Genomic DNA, 27109 nt, shown 5'->3' with positions numbered 1-27109 from the left:
AACTCCCCTTCCCATCAGCATAACCCCAGAATTTCAGCACGTACCTGCAGCATTAATTCTGCTTGCTCCATTTTATCCACTTTTATGTGCTCCCAACAAAATTCATCGTGAATGGCTGAATCTTCATAATGCTGACAGACATACACACCCTCTGTCTCTCCCCATCTCTTTTTCTCCTGATAAAAGATGATGCAAGTTTGCATTGGGCATCATTATTACAGTGTCGAGTGCCACAATAGATGGGTCAAACTGGGAAAGAAATTAAGAATTTAAATGGTTGGCAATGGGGATCTTGGTGTCCTCTCTGAAAAGCCGTAATTAAGTCTGCATTCTCCAGTGTAAGGTGTACATGAGTACAATGTAAAGTCTGTGTACATGAGTTTGGAGAAACTATAGGAGGATTTTTGTATTCATGTGGAGGGAAGAGGAGGGGTAACACATTGCATTTCCTATGTTTGGTCGGTGAGAGAGTTGTGAGAAGGGTGTGGTTCATGGGGACAGACGAGTGCATTGAGAAGTTGCAAACAGAATGGTCCCTTCAATATTCTGAACAGAAAAAATGTGTCTGGTGGTAGAATCTTGCTGAAGCTTGCTTGAAATGGAACTCAATAAATAGGTGATTCAGGCATGATGTGTGTGAAGGAGACAACTTAAGGCAGGAAGATCCCAAATCGGGTGGGAACGAGTCTTGTAATTGTACCAGAGGGATGGTTTTCCTGCTCATTCAGGGTTGGTTGTCTTATCAACATTTTTGCTTCTCCAGTTCTTCGATAACTCACTTAGTCATGGAATTGTTCAGCACAGAATAGGTCCTCAGCAGAATTCGCCATTTCTGACCAATGCATTCTGGGCTAGTCCCATTTACGTACATTTGATCCATATCCTTCTCGGCCATTCCTAGCTACATGCATCCAAAGTGCAAGGGGCCACTTGGTGACATACTAGCCCAGCAGGAAGTGCAGTTGCCTTATCATGATGACCAGCATCCAAGCGTGCTCTCAAACCTCATTAAGATAATCTCTTAGTTAATTTGAATTGATAGGAACTAGTCACGTTAATGTGATTCTTGGGTGATAATTTTCATTAATAATTTACAGAAGTGCTCACCATCACAAAAAACTGGATCCACTCTCATTAATTCTGCCACTTCTTTGTGGAGCAGTTATCAGGGTAATTATTCCAGTCTTCAACATTTGTTTTGCTTTTTCTGATAAGTTCCAGGTGAAGCAGGATATGAGTAACTGGATCAACAAGTCATAATTCTGGACTGAGAGCATTAGAATATTGTAAGAAGACATTACAGTTTTGGATTTAGGGATATTATTTAATCAAAATCATGATCTTGTTTTAAAAAGTAATTGGTTTTATAATTGCTTTGCATTTTCTGCCTCTAAAGTATAAGGTTATTATTTCCATTTTGCCTTCAGTTCTGTGAATGCTTTTTTGTTGCATGCACGAATAATTTTGTGGGGAAAAAAATGTTCCACGTTAAATTCGCTTTTCTATTTTAATGAATAAACTGGCATGAGTTTCCATTAGCCTCTCACTTGAATGCTTGGGGTTCATATTGTTGATATTGATTCTCTTAACAGAAGAATCGAAGACTTGGCAATGCTGTTTAAAAAATTTTTACTTCATGGATAAGTTAAAAACCATTTTAAAAATGCAATTCTTTTCAAACTGAGGCACCAGCAGTATTAATTGTTAAAGGCTTGGTGGCTTCATAAATGGCAAATCAAAGCATTCTGTAATTTATTGTCTGTTAGAATCAGTAGTAGATTGATGTTTCGTGTTCAGCATAGGGAAGGGGTTTTAATTTTTAATTTAGACATATAGCACAGTAACAGGCCGTTTCAGCCCACGAGTACGTATCAGGGGTGTAGGTTAATTGGACGGCAAGGATTCGTGGGCTGAAATGGCCTGTTACCATGCTGTATGCCTAAATTAAAAAATAAAGGTTGGCCACCCCTGGCATAGGGCATCATTACAAATGTTTATTTTCTATTTGGCTTGCTTTGCTGGAAGTCCAGCGTGTTTGCGTTCTGTACTGCCAAGTGAGAATTCCATAAGATGCAGAGTGGGACAGTCTGATGTTTATAGTAATGTGTACATTATTTCATACAGAATGGAAAATATTACACTAACATACACCCTATACTTGTTCTTGTGTATAAAACTGGTTCAGAAGGCTACAATGTAAATAAAAGATATTTACATTGTGAGTTAGTAATTAAGAAGTAGAAAAGCAAATGAGCATTGCAGTTAATCAAAATGATAAAGGGAGGAGGACAGGCATGTACTAATTTGATAGAAAATGGATGAAATAGACTACATAATACATCAAAATATCAGAATTTTTAAATGCAAGTTAATAGTTAAAATTGTCTCCTGAATTGAGGGCGTAAATTGATGTTGCCTCCTCCAGAGGAATGAACAAGTGTTGTTGTGTCATTGAGACCAAATTAATCATATATTGTGATTTTTTTTTTAAAACATTAACTTTATGGAAATTCAGCAGCTATAATCCACTGTCTGAAGCTGTTGCATTCAGGTGCATTAAGAAAATATAGAGCCAAGATAAGCAGACCATATCAATGACAATAAAAAGCTATTTGATTTGATTAAGAAAGGAAATAAATCCTCTCCAGGGAACTGGAGGTTTTATCAATGCAAATACAGATACCCGATCCTTTATCCAGAACCCTTCGGGGACAGTGTGTTCCGAATTTCGGATTTTTCCAGATTTCGGAAGGCTCACCCAAATTATGCTGCCGTATCCACCCCCAACCCCTTCCGGTTGCCGGCCGCCTCCCCCAAACGTGGTCGTCCAGCTATCTCCGCCGGTCCCCCTGCCGCTGGTCCCCACTTGCCGTATTTTGGAGCTTTCCGGATTTTAGATGTCTAGATGTACCTGTACTAGCAATCTGGAATTGTTGATCACAACTTTTGGTCTGGAAGGGACAATTTAAAGAATGATCCTATTGGATTCCTTGGGAACAGTATAAAAGAGCAGAACGATAGTCAGACAGGTGATTGGAAGCTCAGTGAATGGATGTATTTTGAATATAGTCACCTATCTTTGTTTGGTCTCACCATTTGTGAGCATATGCTCAGTTTATCTCTGAAATGTTCATCATTGAACTATTGATTTTGTTCCATCTTGAACTTCATGTTGAACAAACTCTCAACCTCTTTCTTCTGCAACATTGTCATGGAGCTGTTCTGACCTGCAGTTCTTCCAACTGTACAGAATTTTTAAAATTTGCTTTTCTTCTTTTTATCTTCAAAGTCTCCGAAATATTTCCTTGACTTCAACTCTTTTAATCTCACCTTCAAGTGTGATTTCATTATTTACATGATCTTCCCCTTCCTTTGATCAGTCCTCCGAGTTTACAGTTTTATCCCCTAAATCAGTACTGTAATGAATTTTAAACTTTAGTTAGAATTAAGCTCTGCTTCAAATCTTGTCTACTTCTTTGAATTGGAAACTTCCAACTGCACACAGAGGCCAACCTCCTATCTTCTTCACTTTTGTTCTGTTTTAGGGAGAAGTTCCTAGTGTATCACTGATGCACTATCAATAATACTAAAAGGCTGGAGTTGCTGGACGACGGTCTTTTAATACCATAAGACTTGGACCATGCTCCTGTTCTGGCCTGATCCCAGGGCTCATACTGAGGAAGGGACTTGGCTTAAATGCCTTTATTAGGGAATTCCAGGGGGTGGAGTCACTGAGGGAAGGCGGGCCAGGCATACATATAAACCAAACGTATACACTGTGCCAGTAACCAAGTAATAGTAGTATCATTACAGTCACCAATATAAAATTACTTGCCTCTGAGCTTGCAACTTTGTCGCAATTTAACCTTAATGCTGTGAATAAGCTGGTTGTTAAAGGTAGTACGATTGGGGATTTAACCTCTACCTTTAGGGGATTGAATGTCAGATATTTAACGCTTTGCATACCTTTGCTTAACTATGACATCCTCACTGAACATTGTTTACCACAGTTTCACCTAACTCTGTTCTCAGATGACCTTCCCTTCCTTAGCTTTCAAAAAGAAAGACTTGTAGTATACTACCACCATCTTCTACAACCTTCTCAAAGTTTGCAGACTGGATTTCAACACTGGACTTCTTATTAGGGCCTGTTCTTGCCTCATGAAATTGACTGTTTATTTGTGTAATTTCTTCTTGGTCTCATTGGAAAGACTTGCTTGTTTTGCATTAATCCAATTTTTCTATGGTTCTAGGCCTCTCTTTCCACTATTTTGAGGACAACAGTGTGCACTATTTCTCACTTTCTTTCCAAACTGAAACGTGTTATCAACTTTGTTTCCAATTACCATCTTTCCATCTGAATTCTTTACCTCCTTTCCCCATCCCTCTCTTCACTTCTGCCTTGAATATCCATCATAAACCCACTGATGTCTGCAGCTGCTTTATTTGGATTTTCTCCCTTTCTCCCATCTCGAAGGAGAAAACTGAATGGAGCCATCAATTTCTTGCCTTCAGTTTCTTTCACTCCCTTCATTTATATCAGTTGTAAAAGGTTGAGACCTTGTGTTTGAATCCTGTGCCACACCATTTTTTAAAACATCTTGTCAATCAGAAAAACACCCATTTATCCTGACTGCCTCCTGTTATCCAAACAGTCTTCTACCTGTGCCAGTGAGTTATATCCTTTACCCCAAGCTTACCATCATAATCAATCTACTGATACTTTAAATATTCATAGATGCTGCTCAAACCATCCTTTTTGTGGAACTTTGACCCTCAGAAGAAAAAAATGCCTATTTGTCTTTAAATAATGATCCCTACTTCTAACTTCCAAGGATGAAACATCCTCTCCACACCTATACTCTCAAGACTCTTTGAATCTTGGAAGTTTGAAAAAATGTATCTCCCACTCTTCAAAATTTCAGTGAATACAAGCATTCAGAAATCTGTTTAATTTTTGTATTGAATCAATTTTTGAGATTTGGTGTATGCAGGTTGCTGTTATCTAATTTGAACTGCTTTGGAATAGAGGTGTTCTCTGTTAAAATATTCTTCTCTCACTTGAATATTTTTTATCCAAATAATACTTTGTTTATTTCATGTATATGGAGTGAAAAATTGACTTGTAACTTTTAATTATTGCAGGAACATGCTTACCCAGCTGATGAGCTAATGCCTTTGACATGCCGTGGCCGAGTGCGTGGCTTGGAACCCAGTCGTGGGGACGTGGATGATGCCCTTGGAAAGTTGGTTCCTTTTACTAATTCTCTTAGTTTGTCTTGGCATTTGTTCTTGGACATCCTGAAAAAGTGTGGAAATTAAATAAAAATTATTTAGGTTATAATTGAACATTAGAATCCTCATTATGCAAAACCCAAACAACCAGGAAGAAGGAGGAAATAAATAAATAAATGCAATTTAAAATACATAGGAATAAATAATTTTAAATTCAAGATTAAATACAAGTTTAAAATTGTAAAAATAAATGTTCTCCAATGCAACACACAACCTCTTGGTGAAGATGGGAGCAAACATTCAGCTAGCGGTATGCACCAGGCATGCTCTTCCCAGAGCAGCTATTTGAATAAAATTTCAATAAAGTTGAGTTTGAATAAAATGGCAGCACCCAGGATGAAGAACTGGCCGATGTCACTCACCACTGGGTCAACCCTCCCAAAGTGTCTCCCTATTTATGCCTAGTAAGAATCTTGTATTAGTATATTAGTAAGGCTTTACAGTAAACTTTGGGGAGGGCAGGTTAATTATGACTTCGGCATGCTTTTACAGTGCCATCAACCAGGGTTCAAATTTAAATTTTGTAAGTTATGGGAATTACCTGATTAAAGTGAACTTCACATGATTAAATATGACAATTCTGATTTTTTTTTTCAAATTGCTTTACATTTTACACTCTCTATTGTCTTTTAAGCTATGTATTCTTAATGCATGTGCATTGTAAGTGTGTCTCAGTCAACCGGAAAAAAATTGCATGTGCAATTTTTTTCTTCCCTCTCCTCCACCCCCCAATAAGTCCCGGATAATGGGGATTCTACTATATTTGGATACTGTAATTTTTTTTTAACTGGGTAACGCTCCTGTTCAAGCTGAAGGTTTCTACTTTTGAATCTTGGCCCTATAGTTACTTTTCAGCTGAAGTGCTCACTGATTTTTGCAAATTAAACTGCAAGGCATTTGTGGTGCATAATGGAATCTGAACATTTGCAGTATGCTGCAAAGAAGGCTGTAAAATGAAAACCTATTTCTGGTATGCAGAAGGCCTTTGAAAATGTATTTGTATGATGCAACAACTATTCCAATTGGAGCCCATTTTGCATTAAATTATCATGATCTAGAACATGTAGCTACACATTTATAATTTGAAATCATAGTACTGTATTCCAAAGGCAAAATGTTTCATCATCTCAAAATTCATATAGATTCATTTAAGGCTGAAAATTGAGATGGTGTTATCATCAGTTATCTAAGATGTATAAATGTATCAGTTAATACCCAGTTGAGTTAAAATAGTATCACTCTAAGATGAAAATGAAAGGTAAGCTTTCTGAGGGATCATTCAGATAGCTTTGAATTTTATATTTTGAATTTACATCTGAGTTCTGGGAAAGTTGCTTAGTCCTTACTGCAAATACGTGAAGCATTGTGGTGCACTTCTTGACAATTTGTAACCATAGTTCGCAATTTTATTTGCAGTGTAGGGTTCTGTCTTTTCCCATTTTAATAAAGGGAGAAGAACCTCAATTTGTATACAGTAACCCCCTGGTATCTAGCACTTATGGGGTTTGGTAGATCCCGGATATTTTGGTTGCTTGAGACTTACTTTAACTAATACACTTGCATTAAGGATAGTTTTAAAGATTAAAAAATACTACACTGAACTTGCACGAATGTAGAAACCATAAAGCATTTTACAGTCACATTCTTTGAAAACATTTAACTGTTGCTGCATCTGCAGGTCTCCCCCCTCCAAGGAGCTGCCCCAAAGACGAACAATAACATTGTAGATCATTAATTTCCCCACCCCCCACCAAAAAAAAGTTTACAGATTAAACTTCTGACCATGGAAACTTACTAAGCAATGAGACACTTTAAGAGAGTCACCTGAATGGTGAGTGGCATCAACCAACACTTCATCCTGGGCGACTCCATTTTATTCAAATACAACTTTATTCAAACAGCTGCTACAAGCAAAGCATGTCCACTCTGCTGACGGAATATTTGCTCCTATCTTCACCAAAGGTGTTAGCTCAGAGAACATTTACTTTAACAATTGTGTATTTTTTTTTAACCTATTGTTTTATTCTTATTTATGCTGCAACTGAGTCAATGTAATCATCAATCCTATCATTTGTGTCTGGCTGCTTAAGTATTTAAATCAGCCTGATTTCAGACATTGAAGGAGTAGATGAGATCCCAACTCTTTCTTTAAACTGATATATCAGTTGCTGAAAGTTCATTAATCAGATACCCATGGATATCAGTGGATTGAATTTCTCCTTGGTAAATCAAATCCTAGGTACTAAAGAGCCTGGAATTGCATTCCATGATTTTGCTCTGTTATTGTGGAAAACACAAAACAAAGGTCCAGGCTTTAAGTTAATCTTCTATTAACAGTGTGCTGGCTTTTTTTATGTGATTTCTTTTTTAATATACTTAGAAAGGTATAAATAGAATAACAACAATATGAAACTAAAAAAAAAAAAAAAATTTTTTAAATTGACATTGAAGTCACCATGTAAACATTCTCTAACACTCATTTAAAAACATTCACTTCACAAGGTTAACTATTGAATATTTTCTTTCAGATTTTCTTTGACTTTAGTTGACAGTCTGGATACTCTTGCAGTAAGTAAAAAAAAATGTGTCACTTTTATTTCAAAGATATTGAAGAACAAAGAATCAAGAAATGTAATTAAATTGTACACTTTTGTGTTTCCAGCTGCTGAATCAAGTCGAAAAATTTGAAGCTGCTGTGAGAAAGGTTATAAATGATGTTCACTTGGATAATGACATTGTCGTCTCAGTCTTTGAGACTAATATTCGGGTGCTTGGGTAAGTAAAACTATTTGAAAAAGAAATTTCTAAATAAATGATAAACAAATCTTAGAATGTGATATAAAAGTACAAAAGTCTGTGAGATGCTAGTAAATATTTCACTTATCAGAGGTTTGCTGGGAGGCCATGCCATGGCAACAATACTGAAAGAACAAAGTGAGCAGATGCAGTGGTATAATGATGAGCTACTCTACATGGCTAAGGAACTTGGGTACAGATTACTACCAGCATTCAATACTACCAGTGGACTTCCTTACCCCAGAGTAAGTTGTACTCTTCATTTGATTTAATTCAATAATATATAAAGAATATATGGATCTTTTGTGTTGTGATATTTTAACCGTTCAAGTGGCCAAGAGCGAGGAATAAGTGGATCAGTGGTGAGGGATGACAGCAAAATGGAGGAATATGTAATGTAAATAGTTGGATAATGAAGAGGGTAGACTAAGGAGAGGAATGAAGCTAGAAAGAACAAATAATGGACAGGTGGTGATTGTGAATGGGGATAGAGAGGAGAAGACTTTATTTCTCTTGGGAAGCACCATGATGTAAATAATTCAGCAGTTGGAATTGGGGAGCTCGGGCAAGAGAAATGTGTATCTGAAGGCATCTTAACTCAAATTACATCGAGTTGCCATTACAGCAAGATATTTTGCATGAGATGCTGAGTGAGATGAAGAAATGTTAATGTTGTGTTCAGAATAGATTTGACACCTTCAAAGAGAATCAAGGTTGGACATGTGCTATGAACAAACAGTGATCTTTATTTACACACAGGGGAATTCACAAAAAGGCCACAGTGACAGACTAATGCACACAGGCATGGTATAGAAACAAGAGTTTAACTTCTTTGGTACCCACCACCCATAGGTATGGTGTACAGCTTAACTAAACAAATACATGCACATGAACCTCATCTCCAGTGTCATTGCTGCTTGTGATTCCATTGCAGTTGGCCCTCTGGGGATGCCCATGGCTCGCAGTCTGGAGTTCAGCAATGGTCACAATTAAAGAACACATACACAGCAATAATACACAAGTAACTACAAATCATGTGCGAATAAATCACTGCTAAACATTCTCAACTCCCAATTGGGAAAGAGAGGGTTAATCACACAGTACCCATCAACCCTCTTTATCCCTAGCAGGCACAGCAGATCAACAAACAATAAATGATTAACAACTAACAAGTATTTCAAATGAATCTGATCTCCAGCATTGCCCAAGGCTTGGGATCTGGGACAAACCCATTGCTTTCAGCTTTCCGGAGCTGCCCATTGCTTGCAGCCTCGAGTTCAGTGATGGTCTCCATGCAGCATTAAGAACAAAGTGCGAGAGAGCCAGAGACTGAATGTACTCTGGTTTTTCAATGCAAAACCTGTCCATGTGACCTGCTAGGTCTAACCATTGATTGGCATATGGAAGTCCAATCACACATCAGCTGCCAGGGTCAATCAGGTATTAGCTGCACAGCTCAGCAGATCTAACCCTTGGTTGGTAGGTGAAGTAACTTCTGATCAAGTTGAAGCCAGATAGGTCACATGACCCTCTTTTTGAAAATTTTATTTATTTGTATCTTCATACATTTCACATTAATTTGCTATAACATTATAGAATAGATACTAAATAATTTTTAATTTTCGCCCTCCCACCATCCCTAACCCCTGCAGATAGAAAAAAAGATAGACAAGAGAAAAGAAAGAACATATTCATTGTAATAATTAACCACATTAATAATACCATAATATTTCTTGGTGAAAGTACCATATTTTCAATGGGGGGATTGGATTTGGTCTGCATTAATCTATATTCAAAAATTTCATATAAGGCTCCCATATTTGACAAAATTTATCATGATCATCCCTCATATTATAAGTAATTTTTTTCCAATGGGAGACAATATTTTCATTAAACCATTCTTTTATTTTAACATTCTTTTCCATTTTAGCTATACATTTTCTCGCTGTTGCTAGACTCAAAAATCTCTTGTTATATTCATCTAATTCCAACATAATATCTTCATCTATATTGTCCAACAAAAAAATCCTTGGGTCTAAGTTAATCTTCATGTTTAATATCTTCTCTAAGATAACATTTATTTCTCTCCAAAAATCTTTTACTTTTTCACACCACCATACTGAATGCAAAAAAATTACCAACCTCTTTTTTTAACATCTAAAACGTTGAGCAGAGAAATTCAAATTAAATTTATTCAACTTGTAGGGTGTATAATATATTTGATATTAAAGTTCTATTGAACCATTTGATATATATTGATTGTATTAGTTACACTATCTCTACACAATTTTTCCATATTTGTTCTTGAATTTGTACATTTAAATCCTGTTCCCACTTCAGTTTAATTTTATACAAATCCTATTTTTCCTTTATTTCTTATAATTTATTATACATAGTAGTTATAAATCTTTGAATAATAAGGGTATCTGTTATAACATATTCAAATTGACTATATTCCAGAAGTCTCAATTTCATTCCTATTTTTTTACTTCCAATATGATCATAATTGATAATATGCAAATATTGTATTGAGTAAAATCCCACATTTTTCCTTTAATTGATCAAATGTCATAAACAATGAATCTCTAAAACAATCTCGTATTTTCTATATACCTTTTTCACACCAATTGTTGAATAAAGCTGATTCTGTTTTAAAGTCAATTGAGCCAACTGCTAATTCCTTGCACCTCTTTCCACTTGTATCCTGTTCCATTTTCAAAACAAATGCCTTAAAATTTGAATTTATTTTCTACCTTTTAAATATTTCATTTATACAATATTTGGTCTGGACTTACTTCACCTATATTATTCATCTCAATATCTATCCAAGATACTTTTTCTTCCCTTTGATATCAAGAAGACAAAAATCTCAATTGCGCTGCATTATAATAACTTTTAAGATTTGGTAATCTCTAACCTCCTTTATCTTTTTTCCATGTCAACTTCTCCATTCTTATCGTTGCTGATTTTCCTTTCCATTAAAAACTCCCTGATATTCTTATTTAATCGTCTAAAAAAAACATTTGGGATACCGGAATTGGTAATGTTTGAAATAAGTATTGAATTGTGGGAAAAATATTCATTTTAACACAATTCACTTGTCCTATTAATGTTATTGGTAATTCCTTCCATCTTTTTAGATCTTCCTCCAATCTTTTTAAAAGTGGTATATAATTCAATTTATACAAATTATTCAATTGATTACTTACCATTATCCCCAAATATTTAACCCTCTCATTTTGCCTTTTAAATTGTTTACATTGTGTGTAATTTGCATTAACCAATGGCATAATTTCATTTTTATCCACATAAACCTTATATCCTGAAACTAATCCATTCTATTAATCTTTCAGGGTTTAGTCAAATATACTATAACATCATCCACAAAAAGACTACTTTTATGAACCCTGTCTCCTATCTCAAACCTTGTAATTTCCTTAGCCCTTCGAATCATTTCATCTAATTGTTCTATTGCCAATACAAATAAGAATGGTGAAAGTGGGCATCCCTGCCTAGAAGACCTTTCTAATCTAATCAAACCTGACGTTTGACTATTCACTATTACTTTCACCTTTGGTTCATCATACAATGCTTTTATTCCTTTTATAAATTTTTCAGGATATCCAAACTTGTATAATACCTTAAATAGAAAGTCCCTTTCTAATCTATCAAATGCTTTTTTTGCATCTAAAGTAATTTGCCATTGCTGGAACTTTCTATTTTTGAGCCATATTTATCAAACTTAAAAATCTGACAATATTATCTGCTGCCTTTCTTTTTGTAATAAACCCCATCTGGTCCATATTAATCAATTTTGGAAGTATCTTAACCAAACGATTAGCCCATAATTTGGATACAATTTTATAATCTACATTTAACAAAGATATTGGTCTATATGAAGGTGTTTGTAATGGATTTTTCCCTTTTTTTGGTATTACCATTATCAATGGCATCTTAAAGGATTCTGGTACATCATTTACTTCTTATTTGATCTAGTATCTCTTTAAAAATTGGTACTAACAATTCCTTATAGAATTCTACTGGAAAACCATCTTCTCTTGATGTTTTATTATTTTGCAGTGTTTTCAGAACCTTGTATATCTCAGCTTTTATAAATGAATTAAATAATTCTTTCCTTTCCTCCATATAAATTTGGTAATTGAATTTGTTGCATATGTTGGTCTATTTTAATTTCATCTTGTTTTAACTCAGACTTGTATAACTTCTCATAAAACTAAAATTTTCATTTATTTCCTTCGACTTATAAACCTTATGATCATTCTTGTCTTTCATTGCTATTATAGTTCTAGATATCTGTTCTTTCTTTAACTGCCATGCCAACACTTTGAGTTTTTTCTCCCAATTCATCATACCTCTGTTTAGTTAACAAAATATCTCTTTCAACTCTATATGTTTGTATCATATTAAGCTTGACCTTTTTTCTTTCCATTAATTTCTTCCTTTCCTCATTTGGACTAATTTATATTTTCTCTAAATCAGTAATTTCCTTTTCTAATTGATCTATTTCCTTTAAATAGTCCTTTTTTAATTTTACCATATAACTAATAATTTGTCATCTTAAATATGTATTTAAGTCATCCCATATAACAAATTTATTCTTTACTTAGTCTTTAATATTTTCCATAAAAAACTTAATTTGTTTTCTTACAAAATCATAAAAATCTTTCCTTTTTATCAATATCTTATTTAATTTCCATCTATATCCACTTATTTTGAATTCCTCGGATACTATTGACAATAACAAAGAGGAATGGTCAGAGATAGTACATGCCAAATATTCCACCTGTTGTACTTTAGATTGAACTTGAGCTGTCATTAAAAACATAAATTCGTGAATGTCTTATGTCGAAAAGAATAAAATGAATAATCTCTTTCATTCATTTGCATTTTCCTCCAAATATTTATCAATCCCTTATCTACCTTTAGTTCTTTTACTTTTTTAGACACTTTACTATCTTCTACATATTTTCCAAATCTATTCATTTTTGAATTTAATGTCAAATTAAAATCTCCTCCCATCAAAATTTTACCATTGGTATTTGATAATTTCATAAAAAACATCTTGCATAAATTTATTATCTTCTATATTAGGAGCATATAAATTCAACAAGGTCTAATTATCTGGGTATATTTGACATTCTACGATAACATTCTGCCATGTCCTTTTCCACACTTAAAATTTTTACCAGTAGATTTTTTATTTAACAATATTGCAACTCCTCGAGCCTTTGAATTAAATGAGGCCACCACTACTTTACCCACCCAATTCCTTTATAATTTGTCTAATTCCTTCTCCACTAAATGCGTTTCTTGTTTAAAAAAAAGCTATATTTATATTTTTTCATAAATACAAATATCATTTTGCATTTTATTTGATTTTATATCCCATTAACATTAAAACTCATAAAATTAACCTTCCCAATCACTTTCAATCAAATTAATCCCCTACTCATCCAGCCTTCATCCTCCAAATCCCCCTTTAACATAACAAAGGCATTATTTTTCATTAGATCTATAATACCAATAAATGTGTGGAATAAAGAAAAGTTAAGAAGCAAGAAACTATAGAATTACCCAAAAAAAGCACATGCAAAAAACATACCTTTTTATCACCTTTATTTATAGGAGTGGTAGTCCAGCCTACACCTGCACACATGATTCGGTGGCAGTCAACAAACATTCCTTTTGCCCCCACCCCCCCCCGCCCACGAATCTTGTGCTGACCAGTCTTTACATATGTATTCAGTTACTTAACTACCTTTTAATATTATCTTAACTCCCTGCCCTTATAATTAATGAAAAGTCAAATAAACTCATAATCTTCCAGTTTTGCCATCAAACCAAATAGTTTACCTCCTCACCCCTTACTGCCCATCTTAGCAGGTTACCTTTTCTTCCCATCTTAATAGGCAAAGATTCAGCAAAAGCTATGGCTTATCATCAAGAAAAATTTTCAATACAGCAGGATATCTCAAAACAAATGCATATCCCTTCTTCCACAAAACATTATTAACTGCATTGAATTCCTTTCTCTTTTTCAGCAGTTCAAAACTTGTATCTGGATAGAAGATCTTGTTTCCATTGTAAATCATTGGGGCTTGTCTTGCCTTCGCTTGCTTTGCTGCTAGTTCCAACACTTTCTCTCTCACCTCATAGTGAAGGAAATTAACCAATATTGGATGAGGGTTTTGACCTTCTTGTGGTTTTGGTCTTAAAGCTCTTTCAATTTCAATGTCTCTTTTAAATTCTTCCAATCCCAGTACTTGTGGTATCCAACTTTGTAAAAATTTCTTCATATCCTGATCTTCATCACTTTCTTTTAGCCCCCACAATCTTGATATTATCTATCCAACTATAATTTTCCAAAGTGTCCATCTTCTGAGTAAAATTATTTTTGATTCTGCTTGCAAATTTTTCACCTGGTCTTTTAGTTGCTGTATTTCCAATTCATTTAATTTTATTCCTTCTTCCATAACTTTTAATTTCTTATCCATTTGCTTTGTGCTATTCTGCACTTGACCAGTCACATCTCTGGTTTCTATCATTTTATCAGATATGACTTTGAGTCTTTTGCAATGATTCTTCCAGAGACCACTGCAGATTATCCATATACATTTTGACCTCCAAACCCAATAACAAAGTTTCTTTACCAACCTCTCTGAAGCTGTCCAGTTCAGGATATATTTCAAAGTGTCTCTGTTTTTTTTTCCTCTGTGCGTGCATGATTCCTCGTGCCTGCGCAGTAGATGTTCTTCAGTTGCCAGTGGCCATTGTCGGAGGAAACCCTGAGTAAAATAACTCAAGGTCTCTCTAGCTCCCTGGCATTCATTGCAGAGGACCAACCTATGAACAGCTCCAGGCTCCTTCTTTGATGTAAGCCTTATTTCTTTCTCTTGGTCTTTTTCTGGTTCCAGCGCTGTGACCACCAGTTTTTCCTTCCTGTCCTTTTCTCCAACTCTTCCGATGTTTTCTTTCGCTGTCCTTTTAAACTTTTCTATATTTTTTTGACTTTTATTTTAAACTTTCTCAGGGAGAGTAGGGATTCTGTTACGAACTCCACATCATCACATGTCATGCCCCCCACATGATCCTCTGTAATCCATATTCCCACCAGATTCCAGAGAGAGGCCACATCGGATTGTATGCAGTTTCTGAGTATGGTAATTCATGATTAGCAGGTTTGCTTTTTGGGGGGGGTGGGCAGTGGAGGGCATAACACTAGTTTTTATTAGAGCAGATATGAGGAAAGTAAAACTACAGTGACTACACATAATAGTAAGGTTTCAATCAAGAAGAAAACAAGTGTAATACCATAACCTACACCTCAGCAATACCTGGGTGAATTCAACATTTGGTAATTGCAGGAATGAAATTGGAAAAAAAATCACACTGTTTAAAACTTTAATCCTTCAAGTTTGTTCAATTGATTTACTTCATTCTGGTACTTGATTATTGCATTTACTGAAAATGTATAAAAGCCAACCATATAAGCAGGGAGATAAATCCAACATATCTATCTTCACATACAAAGTTGTGATAAAGATGTATCACAGGATAACTCGCAGGCATCATTGGACACTGTGCAAACACAAAAGGGCAGTACACTATTGCAGCTGGTAGAGCTGTTGCCTTTCAGCTCTCTCTTGTATATATTAACCTCCTATATGGAGTTTGCACATTCTTCATGCATCATACAAGTTTCCTTGATGCTTCCCAAATCCCAAGGATTTGCGGGTTGGTAGGTTAATTAGCACTGTGAATTTTCCTTGGAGTACTACTGAGTGGTAGAATCTGGAGGAAAAGATGGAAATGTAGAAGAATTAAATAAGATTAAAGTAGGAGGTGGATGGGTAATGGACAGCATTAATATGAAGCACATGTAGGGTCAATTTCTGTGCGGGGTGACTCCATGAATGGCACCTTTGGAATTACTTTTCTCAGTCTAACTTCCACAGTTTTCTTGTAGCTCTTTACATCTTCCTATTTTCAAAATGTACAAAAATAACGGATCTAAAGTGAACAACTCAAATGGATGCATTTGAATCAAATCAGGAGATTGAATTTAAATGAAGTCGTTTGTTAGTAATGAAAATTATATTAAGGACTGTACAGGAATGTAAATTTTGCTTCTATGACTTTATATTTCCATTGTGATTAAAGTAAAATATATTTTTAAACAAGGTCAATCTGAAACATGGATTAAGGCGACCTGAAGCAAGAACTGGAACAGAAACAGACACCTGTACAGCCTGCGCAGGGACTCTTATTCTGGAGTTTGCAGCTCTGAGCAGACTTTCTGGAGACCCTGTTTTTGAGGTGTGTAATTGTCGCTCAGAATCTATGTACAATTTAGGAGTGGAAGCACCTAATATAAATGCAAAAGTGCTCTGTCCCACTTTTCGTTTTAATCTCATTTACTATAAAAATTGAAGGAAGTCACTCAGTCTTCAATGCCTTTGCCAGAACTCTGCAAGAACTTTCAGGAGCTTCAGCAAATTTGGAGGATGGCGATAATTGGATCAAAAATGACCAATGATGTGGATTTTTCTGAAGGTTATTGTTATTTGAAAAAGGAAGTGAAAATTATTTCTCTTTTCTTGAATGCTTTTAGTTAAATCTGATTTTACTGTTTATGCCAGACAGATGCTTATGAGGAAAGAGTTCCCTAATTTCACTGATTGCTAGCTGTTACTAAGTTTATATTGCTAAACTGTCGATTCCTATATTGATGCAATTGACTCTCCCAACTTAACTAAGTTCTTCAAGATTTTTAAGATGTATCTGATCTCCTTCAGATCCTCTTCCCTCTAGTGAAAAATGAGAATTAAAACTATTGATCCTAGGTACAGGTATTTCCATGTTACCTGCACCTTTTGAATAGGTTCTCCAAGTCGAGAGAGTGCATTCTAATTATTTTTAAGTAGATTTAAGAGTCAATACTTAAAACTAAATTATTTAATGCAAAATATTTTAAAATGTTGCTCCAAATATCTTTCCAGACACCAAAACCAAGAATGTCTGGTTTGTCCAAGAAAAATGCTAAAGTGTTAAGACCATCCTCTGCACCAACTTTTTTTAAAGTGATCTAATTAATCCCATCTTCTACTTGCTCTCTTTACTGTCCTTTAAAATATTCATAATTTTTTTTTAAAAGCTACTTATTGAATCCACCTTTACTTTTGTATCTGGCCCCTTGCTCCATAAAACATTCTTTTGCCAATCAATTCAAATGTGCTTACTCAAGGTATTCATTCTTCAGATGTGCTATCAGGATTTTGAAGCCCTTTTTTAGATTTTTTTGTTCACTTTCCCAACCCTAAGGCACAAAAAGACAAATAAAGAAAGTGGTCCCCAACAACGACAGGGAAATTGATAAAGGGAAGTAGAATCTAAGCAGGAATATGAAACAGAATGTAAAGACTTGTATAAGTATATAGCAGGAGATTTTTAACTTCCCACTTACAGTATTGACTGGGACTCACATACTATATAAGGACTGGATGGTTTGCTGTCTGTCAAATATGTTCAGAAAAGTTTTCTAAATCAATATATAGAGGAACTAATAAAGAGTGCAATACTAGATCTCCTATTAGACAATAGGAGCTGGAGTAGGCCCTTCGGCCCGTCGAGCCAGCACCGCCATTTTACAGATCATGGCTGATCACTACCATCAGTACCCCTTTCCAGCCTTATCCCCATAGACAGGAGAGGTGACAGATATGTGCAGGGGAACATTTTGGGTTCAGTGATCATAATGCCAGAAGTTTCAAGATAATTATGGTGAAGGATGAGTCTAGGCCTCAGGATAAAATTCTAAATTTGAGAAAGGCCAATTTTGAGGATGTGAGAAAGGATCTAGAATATGTGGATTGGGATAAGTTTCTATATGAAAAGGATGAGCTAAGTAGCTGGAAGACATACAAATATAAAATTTTGAGAGTACAGAGTTTGTATGTTCCTGTTAGGATTAAAGGCAAAGTAAACAGGCATAGGAAGCCTTGGTTTTTGAGGGATATTGGGGATCTGGTTGGATGAAGAGGGAGGTTTATAGCAGGTATAGGAAAACCCAGAGGAAATAAAGTCCTTGAGGAGTATAACAAATGTAAGAAAAAATCAAGAAATCCAGTGGAAAAGAAAGAAAGTAGGATAAATTATGAGGGGAGTGGGAGGGAGGGGAAGCTACTAAAAATATTAAGGAGCCTGAAAACTGGTAAATTCAGTTCTTCGGCCCATAATCTACATCAAGAACAATGGTCAACAAATGTTGTCAAAAGGTTTGCATCCTGAAAAGAAATGAGGGATTATGATAGACAACTTTAAGATGAGCACGAAGATAATTTCAGATTTGATGTATCACTTAGGAAGTTGGAAGAACATTACATTATGCGATTAAACATGCTAATTTTAATAAAAGTTAATCTGCTGACACATTGTGGCAGTTCAACTGACGTAAAAATGCTTTACTGCTGATTTTCATTTGCACTCAGCATCTGATGCCTCTCATATCAGTGATCAACAATAATTGGCCAGCATTGATGGATTCCATTTGCCCTGATTCTGCTTTTCCATGGTCGCCACGTCCTGGTGAAACTTTTCACCCTGTTTCTCACTAACTACTAAGATCTGCAGGGAAGAAGTCCAAGTGCGAATACAGAAAGAGTTTTCAATGGCATATTGCACTTCATGGCTTTGGATGCTTGACGCACATTGTCAATCAGCTGGATGTAGTTTGGTGCTCTGTACTTGCCAAGAAAATTCTCAACAACATCTTTAAATGCCTTCCAAGTATACCTAGGTCTAAGATGACATTTGCATAGCAAGTGGACTAACCAAAACAGCTTGCTTTGTGGGCAATATGCATGTTGACTTAAACGATGACAGGAAATTACAAAATAGGTTACGTCTACAATGACAGTACATGACAGGAAAACTTTAAGATTATTTTCGTGATCAGCAGCCAAAATCCATAAAATACACCTAAAAAAGTTCAGGAAGTATTCCATAACAACCCTGTTATTTCTGCACCATTCCAAAATCTGCCAACTTATATGAACCTCGGTGTCCTGAGAGCTATTTTTGGGGCCTGTAGACTACTCCCAATACTGTGATCGGACTCTTCCTGTTTCTGACTTCTACACACATCGACTCAGTCGACAATCCCTGCACAATGTGCTCCCTTTCTGCATCTGTGATGCTATCGTTGATTGATGATGCTATTCACCACCACATCGCGCCACCCCCCCCCCCCTTTACCTGCATCCTTTCCCTTTTGAATAATCTAAACCCTGATACCTGCATCAGCCAATCCTGTCCTCATCTTAGCCCATCTCTGTTATGGCCACAATATCGTAATTCCACATACTGATCCATGTTCCAAGTCCATCTCCCTTATTCCTTATGCATGGAAATAAACAGATTACAAACCCTCCAACTGACTACATTTATGTTTCCTCCACTGCCTGTCCTTGCTCACAAACTCACTACATATTGCACCAACCTTAACGCCATCTGTTCTGTTCTCTCCTTTCTCCTTCTGGTTCCAATCCCCCTGCTAAATGAGTTTAAACACCCCGGAGCAGCACTAGCCAACATTCCTGCAAGGATATTGGTCCCTCTCCAATTCAGATGCAAACCTTCCTGCTGATACAGGTCCCATCTTCCCTGAAAAAAAGCCATATGATCCAGAAATCTGAAGCCTCTCCTCACGACACCATTTTTTTAAAGTCGCATGTTAAGCTGCATTATCCCCCTTTCTTAATATGAATGTTTGCACTAAAGATGCTGCTGCAAAACACTGAATTTTGTGACTTGTTCATGACAATAAATTCTGATTCTAACCTCACTAGCATGTGACATGAGCATCAATCCTGAGATCACAAACCTGGAGATCCTGTCCTTCACCTTAGAATCTAACTCCTTGAATTCTCTTTGCAGGACCTCATCACCCTTCCTGCCCACATCATTGGTCCCAACATGGACCACAACATCTGGCTGTTCACCTTCCCTGAGATATCCTGGACCCTGGCACTTGCTGGCAACATACCATTCAAGATTCTCAATCCCTTTCATACATCCTCTTTTCTGCTCCCCTATCTATGGAATGCCCTATCTCTACAGCTTGCCTCCTCTCCTGCTTCACATCTTAGCCACAAGGCCAGGCTGTGTGCCAGAGACCTGACTGCCATAGTTTGTCCCTGGTAGGTCGTCTCCCTCAACAGTATCCAAAATGGCATATGTGTAATTGAGGGCGATAGCCACAGGGATTCCTTTCCCTCACCTCACTGTCACCCAGCTACCTTTCTCCTGCTTCTTCAGTGTGATTGCATCCCTCTATCATCCCCTCAGCCTCATGAATGGTCCGGAGTTCATCCAATTCCAGCTCCAATTCCCTAACACTGTAAGGAGTTGCAGCTGGATGCACTTGGAACATAGAACATTACAGCACAAAAACAAGCCCTTCAGCACTTCTAGTCTTTGCCATTGTATTATTCTGCCTAGTCCCACTGACCTGCACCCAATCCATAGCCCTCTATACCTCTCTTTTCTATCTACCTGTCTAAATTCTTCATAAATGTTAAATTGAGCCCTCATTCACCATTTCAGCTGGCCACTTGTCCAACACTCCCACCACTCTGTATGAAGTTCTCCCTAATGATCCCCCTGAATTTTTCCCTTTTCACCGTTAACCCATGTCCTTTGGTTTGTATCTTACCTACCCTCAGTGGAAAAAGCCCACCTACATTTACTCTGTCTATACCCCTCATTATTTTAAATGCCTCTATCAAATCTCCCCTCATTCTTCTACGTTCCAGGGAATAAAATTCTAATCTGTTTAACCTCCTCACAGATTAAGTCGCCAGGAATGGTGTTTGCTTCCCTGACTATCTACATTCGGCAAGAGGAGTATGTCCATGCCCTGGCTGCCATTCCCACTGTCTATAAAAGAGAGAGAAAAAAAATTAGAAAAAGAAAACCAGTCCTTACCTGTGCCTTCTTGCCAAATCCTTTTGTCCCTCAATAGGGGTGTCTTGCTTCAACTCCTGCACCACCACCTCAGCCTCTTGTGACTGAAGCCTCTTGAGCCAAAGCTTCTGCTCCCCACTCTAACTCAGACCCAGTCACATGATGGCTGCTCTGCTTCTACACCTCTCTGTGCCTCACCCGCCCTCACTCTGCTCTCACTCCCCCTCCCCCCCCCCCAACCAACTCCAGTTTGCCAGATAAGAAGTGGAGGGTAAAGATTTCCAACTGCAATTATATAGGGCATGGTTGAGAGATTGTATGCAATTTTGGTATCTTCATGTAAATAAATATAAAATTCCAATAAAGGGAATGCAGAGAAAAATGTTATGCTGGTTCCTGGGAAAAATGTTAGAAACTGTTTTGTATGCACTCATAATTAAGACTAGGAGACATGATGCTTTCTAATCCTTTACTTCTAATAGACTAACATGGTTACTGACACACAGGGTGACATCATGACTTGGGCGTCATGATGTTCTGCAGAGGGCGGGCTTATACCCAACAGAAACATGTCTGTGAAAAGGGAGAAATAACATTTCTGATGAAGTTAACTGTCTCTCCTTCAAATTTTGATTCACCTGCTGAGTGTTTCCAGTATTTTCTGTTATTTCATTTTCAAAATTATTCAGATTTTTGATTTTTGGGTCACTTGCATGAGGTGAGATTGAGTTGGCTAGGTCTCTATTCTCTTTTGTATAAACAAAGGAGAGGTGAACTCATTGAGATATAAAATACATCATCGTATAGATGTTGGGAGGTAATTGGTGCAAGGTGAGGAATTTAGATAGATGGTCCAGAGACTAAGAACAAGAAGTAGCTGTGAAATGAGGATGGAATTCTTTGCCTGATTGACTATTGTATTTTCTTACTTGGATGACTGAAGAGGTTTAGATATTAACTTAATTACGAGCACATCTTGATAGATTCCTCAAAATTATGGGAACCAGGGGATATGGGATAGGACCGGAAAATGATGTTCGATGAGAAATTCAGCAATGATGTTTTATTAAATGTTGCCGCTGGTCTCATAAGATACTCATTCAGAATGACCTATTCCTGTTTTCTGTCCAAATTGAATGCAGCACTCCTCTTTGGGCTGAATGATACCAAGAGATTTTGTTACTTTTTAAATGCTACTCAATTGCAAGTTAATTTAACTGATTTTATTCCTTGTATTTTTTTGTGTTTATTCTTTAACAGGATTAGGAAAACCTGAATTCTTGCCACATTCCAAAATATTTTGGGGTCAATTTAGTAGATAAGACAGTGTGCAAATTATCCCTGTCTGAGGGATCAAGTATCGTGGAAAAGTACATTGAGGCATACTCACACTTCGGTTGGCAAATGTATTAGAGTGCAACTAAGGGGGCTACCCTACCAGTGCAGAATTTTCATGCAAATCCTGAGCTATTTAGTTGAGAGACCAGTAAATAAGAGGCTAAAATTTGAAGGCAGTTTTTCAATTTTGCTGTCCACATGGTCGGCAGATAAATCTCTTTCATAAGCTCTTTCACAATGGTGCTCTTTATAATATGACTGTATGAAACAGCTATTTATTTTGGCATTTATAGCATGCAACATCATGTTTGGTTTCTATTGGTATCAAATAATTTCTGTGCTTTTCAAGAATTATCGTGTAATTTATCTGTATTCTGTTGGTGTGGTTGTTGAAGATTTATTGTATATACTTTCAGTTTGGATATTTGGTGGTACTTGTCTGTAATCTTCAGTGACTTACTTTAACTCTTTTGTGTAATAAACTTTTGTACAGAAACATGCTCGAAAGGCTTTGGACTTTTTATGGGAAAGAAGGCAGCGCAACAGCAATTTGGTGGGAACAACTATCAACATCCATACAGGAGACTGGGTCCGCAGAGGTGAGATGAATTTTTTCACTGTTTCTCTCTGATCTCCATCTGTTACAATCAAATGTGTTACAATTTCCTTCTGAGATCCCCACCCATAACCAAAGCCAGTCTTCAGCCAATTCAATTCACCTCTCATAATGTCAAAAAATGGATCACTGCAGAGGATCCTGCAAAGGCTTTGAGACCAGATACCTCATCTTTGGTAGTAAACAGCTTCATTCCAGATCAAGCCTCTAGTGAAACTATTTCCAGAGCAAGTACAAAGATCCCATGTACATGACAATATTGAAAACTGTCTTTGTTCACAAAAACTATAATTACCACTCAGTCCGTCCACTTTCAATTATCAGCAGAGAGGTACAAGATGCTGCCCAAGTGGCCCTTTCTCAGTAGTGACCATTTTGTGTTTTGCCAGGGCCACTTGGCTTCAGAACTCATTATAGCCTTGGTCCAATCATGGACCAAAGAGTAGATGTCCAGAGGGGAGATGAGATGGACTGCCTTGATATCAGGACAGTGTTTGAGTGAGGGTGACCTTGATGTCAGTGAACATGGGTGAAACATCCTGATGTTTGGAATCGGGTCTTGCACAGATGATGATTTTGGATATTGAAGGTCAATCATCTCAAACCAGTGACATTGTTGCAGAGCTTTTCAAAGCACAATCATGGTCACAACAATCTTCAAAACTTTAGTGACCACCTTCTCCCATAAAGTTAGACATGTTTGCTACTGGTTGTATAATGATTGATATCATGTAACATGCATGGATAGAATTGGCTCTGGCAGAAGGCAAAGAATAAGAATAAAGGGGGCTTTTTTTGGCTGGCTGCCAGGAACAAGTAATGTTCCACAGGGTCAGTGTCGGGTCTGCTACTTTTCATGTTGTACGTTGATGATTTTGATGGTGGAATTGAGGACTTCTGGCCAAGTTTGTGGATGATACAAAGGTAGATGGAGGGGTGAATAGTAATGAGGAAGCAGGGAGTCTGCATAGAAACTTAGACAGTTTGGGAGAATGGGCAGAGAAGTAGCAGATAGAAGTGAATGTATGGTCATGCACTTTGGCAGAAGGAATAAAGGTGGAGACATTTTAATGGAAAGAGATTTTAGAAAGTGGAAGTCCAAAGGGACTTATGAAGGTTAACTTGTGGATGAGTTGGTAGTAAGGAGGACACGTGCAATGTTCTAATTCCTTTTGATAGGACTAGAATATAAAATGAAGGATGTAATGCTTTGCAGGGTGTAGGTCAGGCCATGTTTGGGCTCCATGTGGTAATGAGTTGTCACATATAGTATACAAATGCACCAAAATTCTACTTGCTGCAGGTGACAGGTGCTTCATTAAAAAAAACACAACTGAAAGAGTGCACTTTAATTATAGAGGTAATTAATGCAAATATTTATAAGCTTTTTGTAGTTATCCCTGTGCAAAAAAAATGTGATTTTTTTTTTTTCCTTTTGTGTGTTGAAGCAGTTCCTGAATAATGAATAATGGAGGTTCAAGATCCTGATAGGTGTTGGAAAGAAACTGTTCTTGAACTTAGAGGTGCTGTTTTTCAGGAGTTTGTACCTCCTGCCCAAAGGTAGCAGAGAGAAGAGATTGTGACCAAGGTGATGGGGGTCTATTTATGATGTTTGCTGCCTTATTGAAGGAATACCTCATAAAGATGCATTCAATGGATGACAGACTGGAGCCTGTGATGGGCCTGGCTACCTTCTAGAGCCTTGTACGTTGCTGGGCCATCAAATTTGCAAATGAGATTGTGATGCAACAAGTCAGTATATTTTTCACAGTACACCTGCTGAAGTTTGACAGAGTAAGTCACGATATTACGCATCTTCTCTGACCCCTTTGAAAATTTAGCGTGTCTTTTTCACTATTCCCTTTGATGTTCTGGCTTCAGGAAAAGTCTTTTAAAATATTATTCATGGGAATTTGAAAATTCTAACCCTTTCTACCTCTGTCCCAGAGAGGGTCCAGAGGAGGTTTACATGAATGGTTCTGGGAATTTGAGGATGAACGTATGAGGAGCATTTGATGGCTCTGAGCCTGTCCTCATTGGAGTTTAGAAGGATATAGGTGATCTCACTGAAATCTACTGAATATCAAAAGATCTGGGTAGAGTGAATGTGGAGAATTTTTTAAATAGTGGGAGAGTCTCTAGGATCAAAAGGCACAGCCTTAGATTCAAAGAACATCGTCTTAGAACAGAGATGAGGTGGAGTATTCTGTGAAATTTGTTGCCACAAATGACAGCAAGCCTTTAGCCATGAACAGATGTGACAAATAACAATGCGTGTCACAGCAATGCCCAGCGACAATCATTTCCAACCGAGCAAGTCCAACCATCCACATTGGAGATGGTGATGCCATAGAATCTAGAATATCTCACTATTAACATTCTAGGGATCATCACTGACTGGACATGCCAACTGTGCCTAAAAGACCAAGTCAAAATTAGATATTCCACAATGAGTGACTTGTCTTTTGACACATCTCACAGAGGCCAGGAACATGATAGACTATTCTCCACCTGCCTGGACAACTCCATGTTCGAAAATACTTGAAGTTCAATATTATCCAGACAAAGCAGTTGTCTTGCCTGATCCCTATTCACCACATTCATTTTGCTCATTATCGCACTTCATGATTGAAATGTGAACTATCGATAAATTGCACTTCAGTGTTACGAACTAACTAACCCCCATTAGTACTAACACAGGAATAGCAATGGAAGATTTGACAGACAGTAGTAAATTCAAAATAATAGTTTATTATTAAACTTTGTGATTAAGAGTTCTCACTTCACTCGAATCCAGTGGTTTTCAAACCGTCCCTCCAAACTTGGATTTCACTTTAAGCAATCCCTATGCCAAAAGTGCTCTGTGATTAATAAGGGGATTGCTTAAAGTGGAATGTGAGTGGAAGGAAAAAGTTTGAAAACCACTGTTTTAATTGTACCTAATTGACTCATTATGTGCACCTTTTCTTAACTCCAAAGGAAATGGACCAATGACCATTTTTCTCAAGCAAAATATTTCAGTAACAATTGGGTCTCGATCAGTGGTTCTCAACCTTTTTCCCACTCACATACCACCTTAAGCAATCCCTTATTAATCACAGAACACCTATGGCATAGGGAATATGTAAGGTGAAATGTGAGTTTAGGGGGTCAGTTTGAAAACTACTGCTCTAAACTCCATTATGTGTGAATGTAATAGTGTAAATGTGTGTGTGTGCATGTGTATTCAAGTCCAAACTATTTTAGTTTAAACTTGAGTCTGAAAACCAGGCTAACCAGAAACCATTGTTGGATGCAGAGATGTGGGCACTTGCTGCCTTCAGGACAGAAGTCAGGATGGCATGAAAATCGGCTAGGGCTGAGCTCTTCTGTGCAATTTGAAAGGCACATAAGATCCATAAACAGCTGTGTGATGCTGGCAACATGAGGTGCATTTGACAAGGGATCAAACTATTACAGACCACAAGACAACCTTGAGTGTCAAAGACAATGACTCCTTCCTTCTGGACAGACTGAACATCATCTCTGGACAGTTTTACGAGAAGAACAGGCTGACACGGAAGAAAACTTTAAGTCCTCCTGATGAACGAACACCCCGCACAGCTGTGGCTGAGGTGAAAAGATCATGATCCAAGGTGACGCACCCAAGGCGGTGGGACCAGACAACCTGCCTGGTTGGGTACTGAAGGGCTGTACAGACCAACTGATGGAGGTTGTTATGGACATCTTTAGCACGTCACTGCAGCAGTCCTTCATCCCCATGGGCTTCATGACAGCCACCATCATCTCGATACGAAAGGGAGCAACAATAATATGCCTTGATGACTACTGCCCAGTGGCAGTGAAATACCTTGAGTGTCTGATGATTGAATGCATCAAAGCGATCCTTCCAGAGACACTGGACTCGTTTCATTTGGCCTACAGGTGATGCTTTGGCCTTGTCCATCCGCTCCATTCTGACATGCCACATCCGCCAGGCTGTTCATTGACTTCAGCTCTGCATTTAATACATTCATCCCCCTGAAGATGGTGTAGAAGCTGTCCTCACTGGGATTTAACATGCCTCTCCAGTTGGATTCT

At 37.2% G+C, this 27109-nt stretch overlaps 1 protein-coding gene across 2 annotated transcripts in view; it reads left to right on the top strand.

Annotated features, from left to right (window-relative positions):
• The window catches only part of edem3 (ER degradation enhancer, mannosidase alpha-like 3), an 88065-nt gene that overhangs the window by 20734 nt on the left and 40222 nt on the right, over positions 1-27109 (top strand). For both annotated transcript variants that reach the window (XM_069938167.1, XM_069938168.1), the window contains 6 exons: positions 5146-5246; positions 7824-7863; positions 7958-8070; positions 8183-8336; positions 16294-16428; positions 22907-23012. In XM_069938167.1, coding sequence (XP_069794268.1) covers positions 5146-5246; positions 7824-7863; positions 7958-8070; positions 8183-8336; positions 16294-16428; positions 22907-23012 — 649 coding nt within the window. The remainder of the gene's footprint in view (positions 1-5145; positions 5247-7823; positions 7864-7957; positions 8071-8182; positions 8337-16293; positions 16429-22906; positions 23013-27109) is intronic.

The sequence above is a fragment of the Narcine bancroftii genome, chromosome 5 (assembly GCF_036971445.1).
Source record: "Narcine bancroftii isolate sNarBan1 chromosome 5, sNarBan1.hap1, whole genome shotgun sequence".
NCBI classification, from domain to species: Eukaryota; Metazoa; Chordata; class Chondrichthyes; order Torpediniformes; family Narcinidae; genus Narcine; species Narcine bancroftii.
The sequence above is the reverse complement of the archived record's forward strand: the minus strand, read 5'-3'. Positions and strand labels throughout refer to the sequence as shown.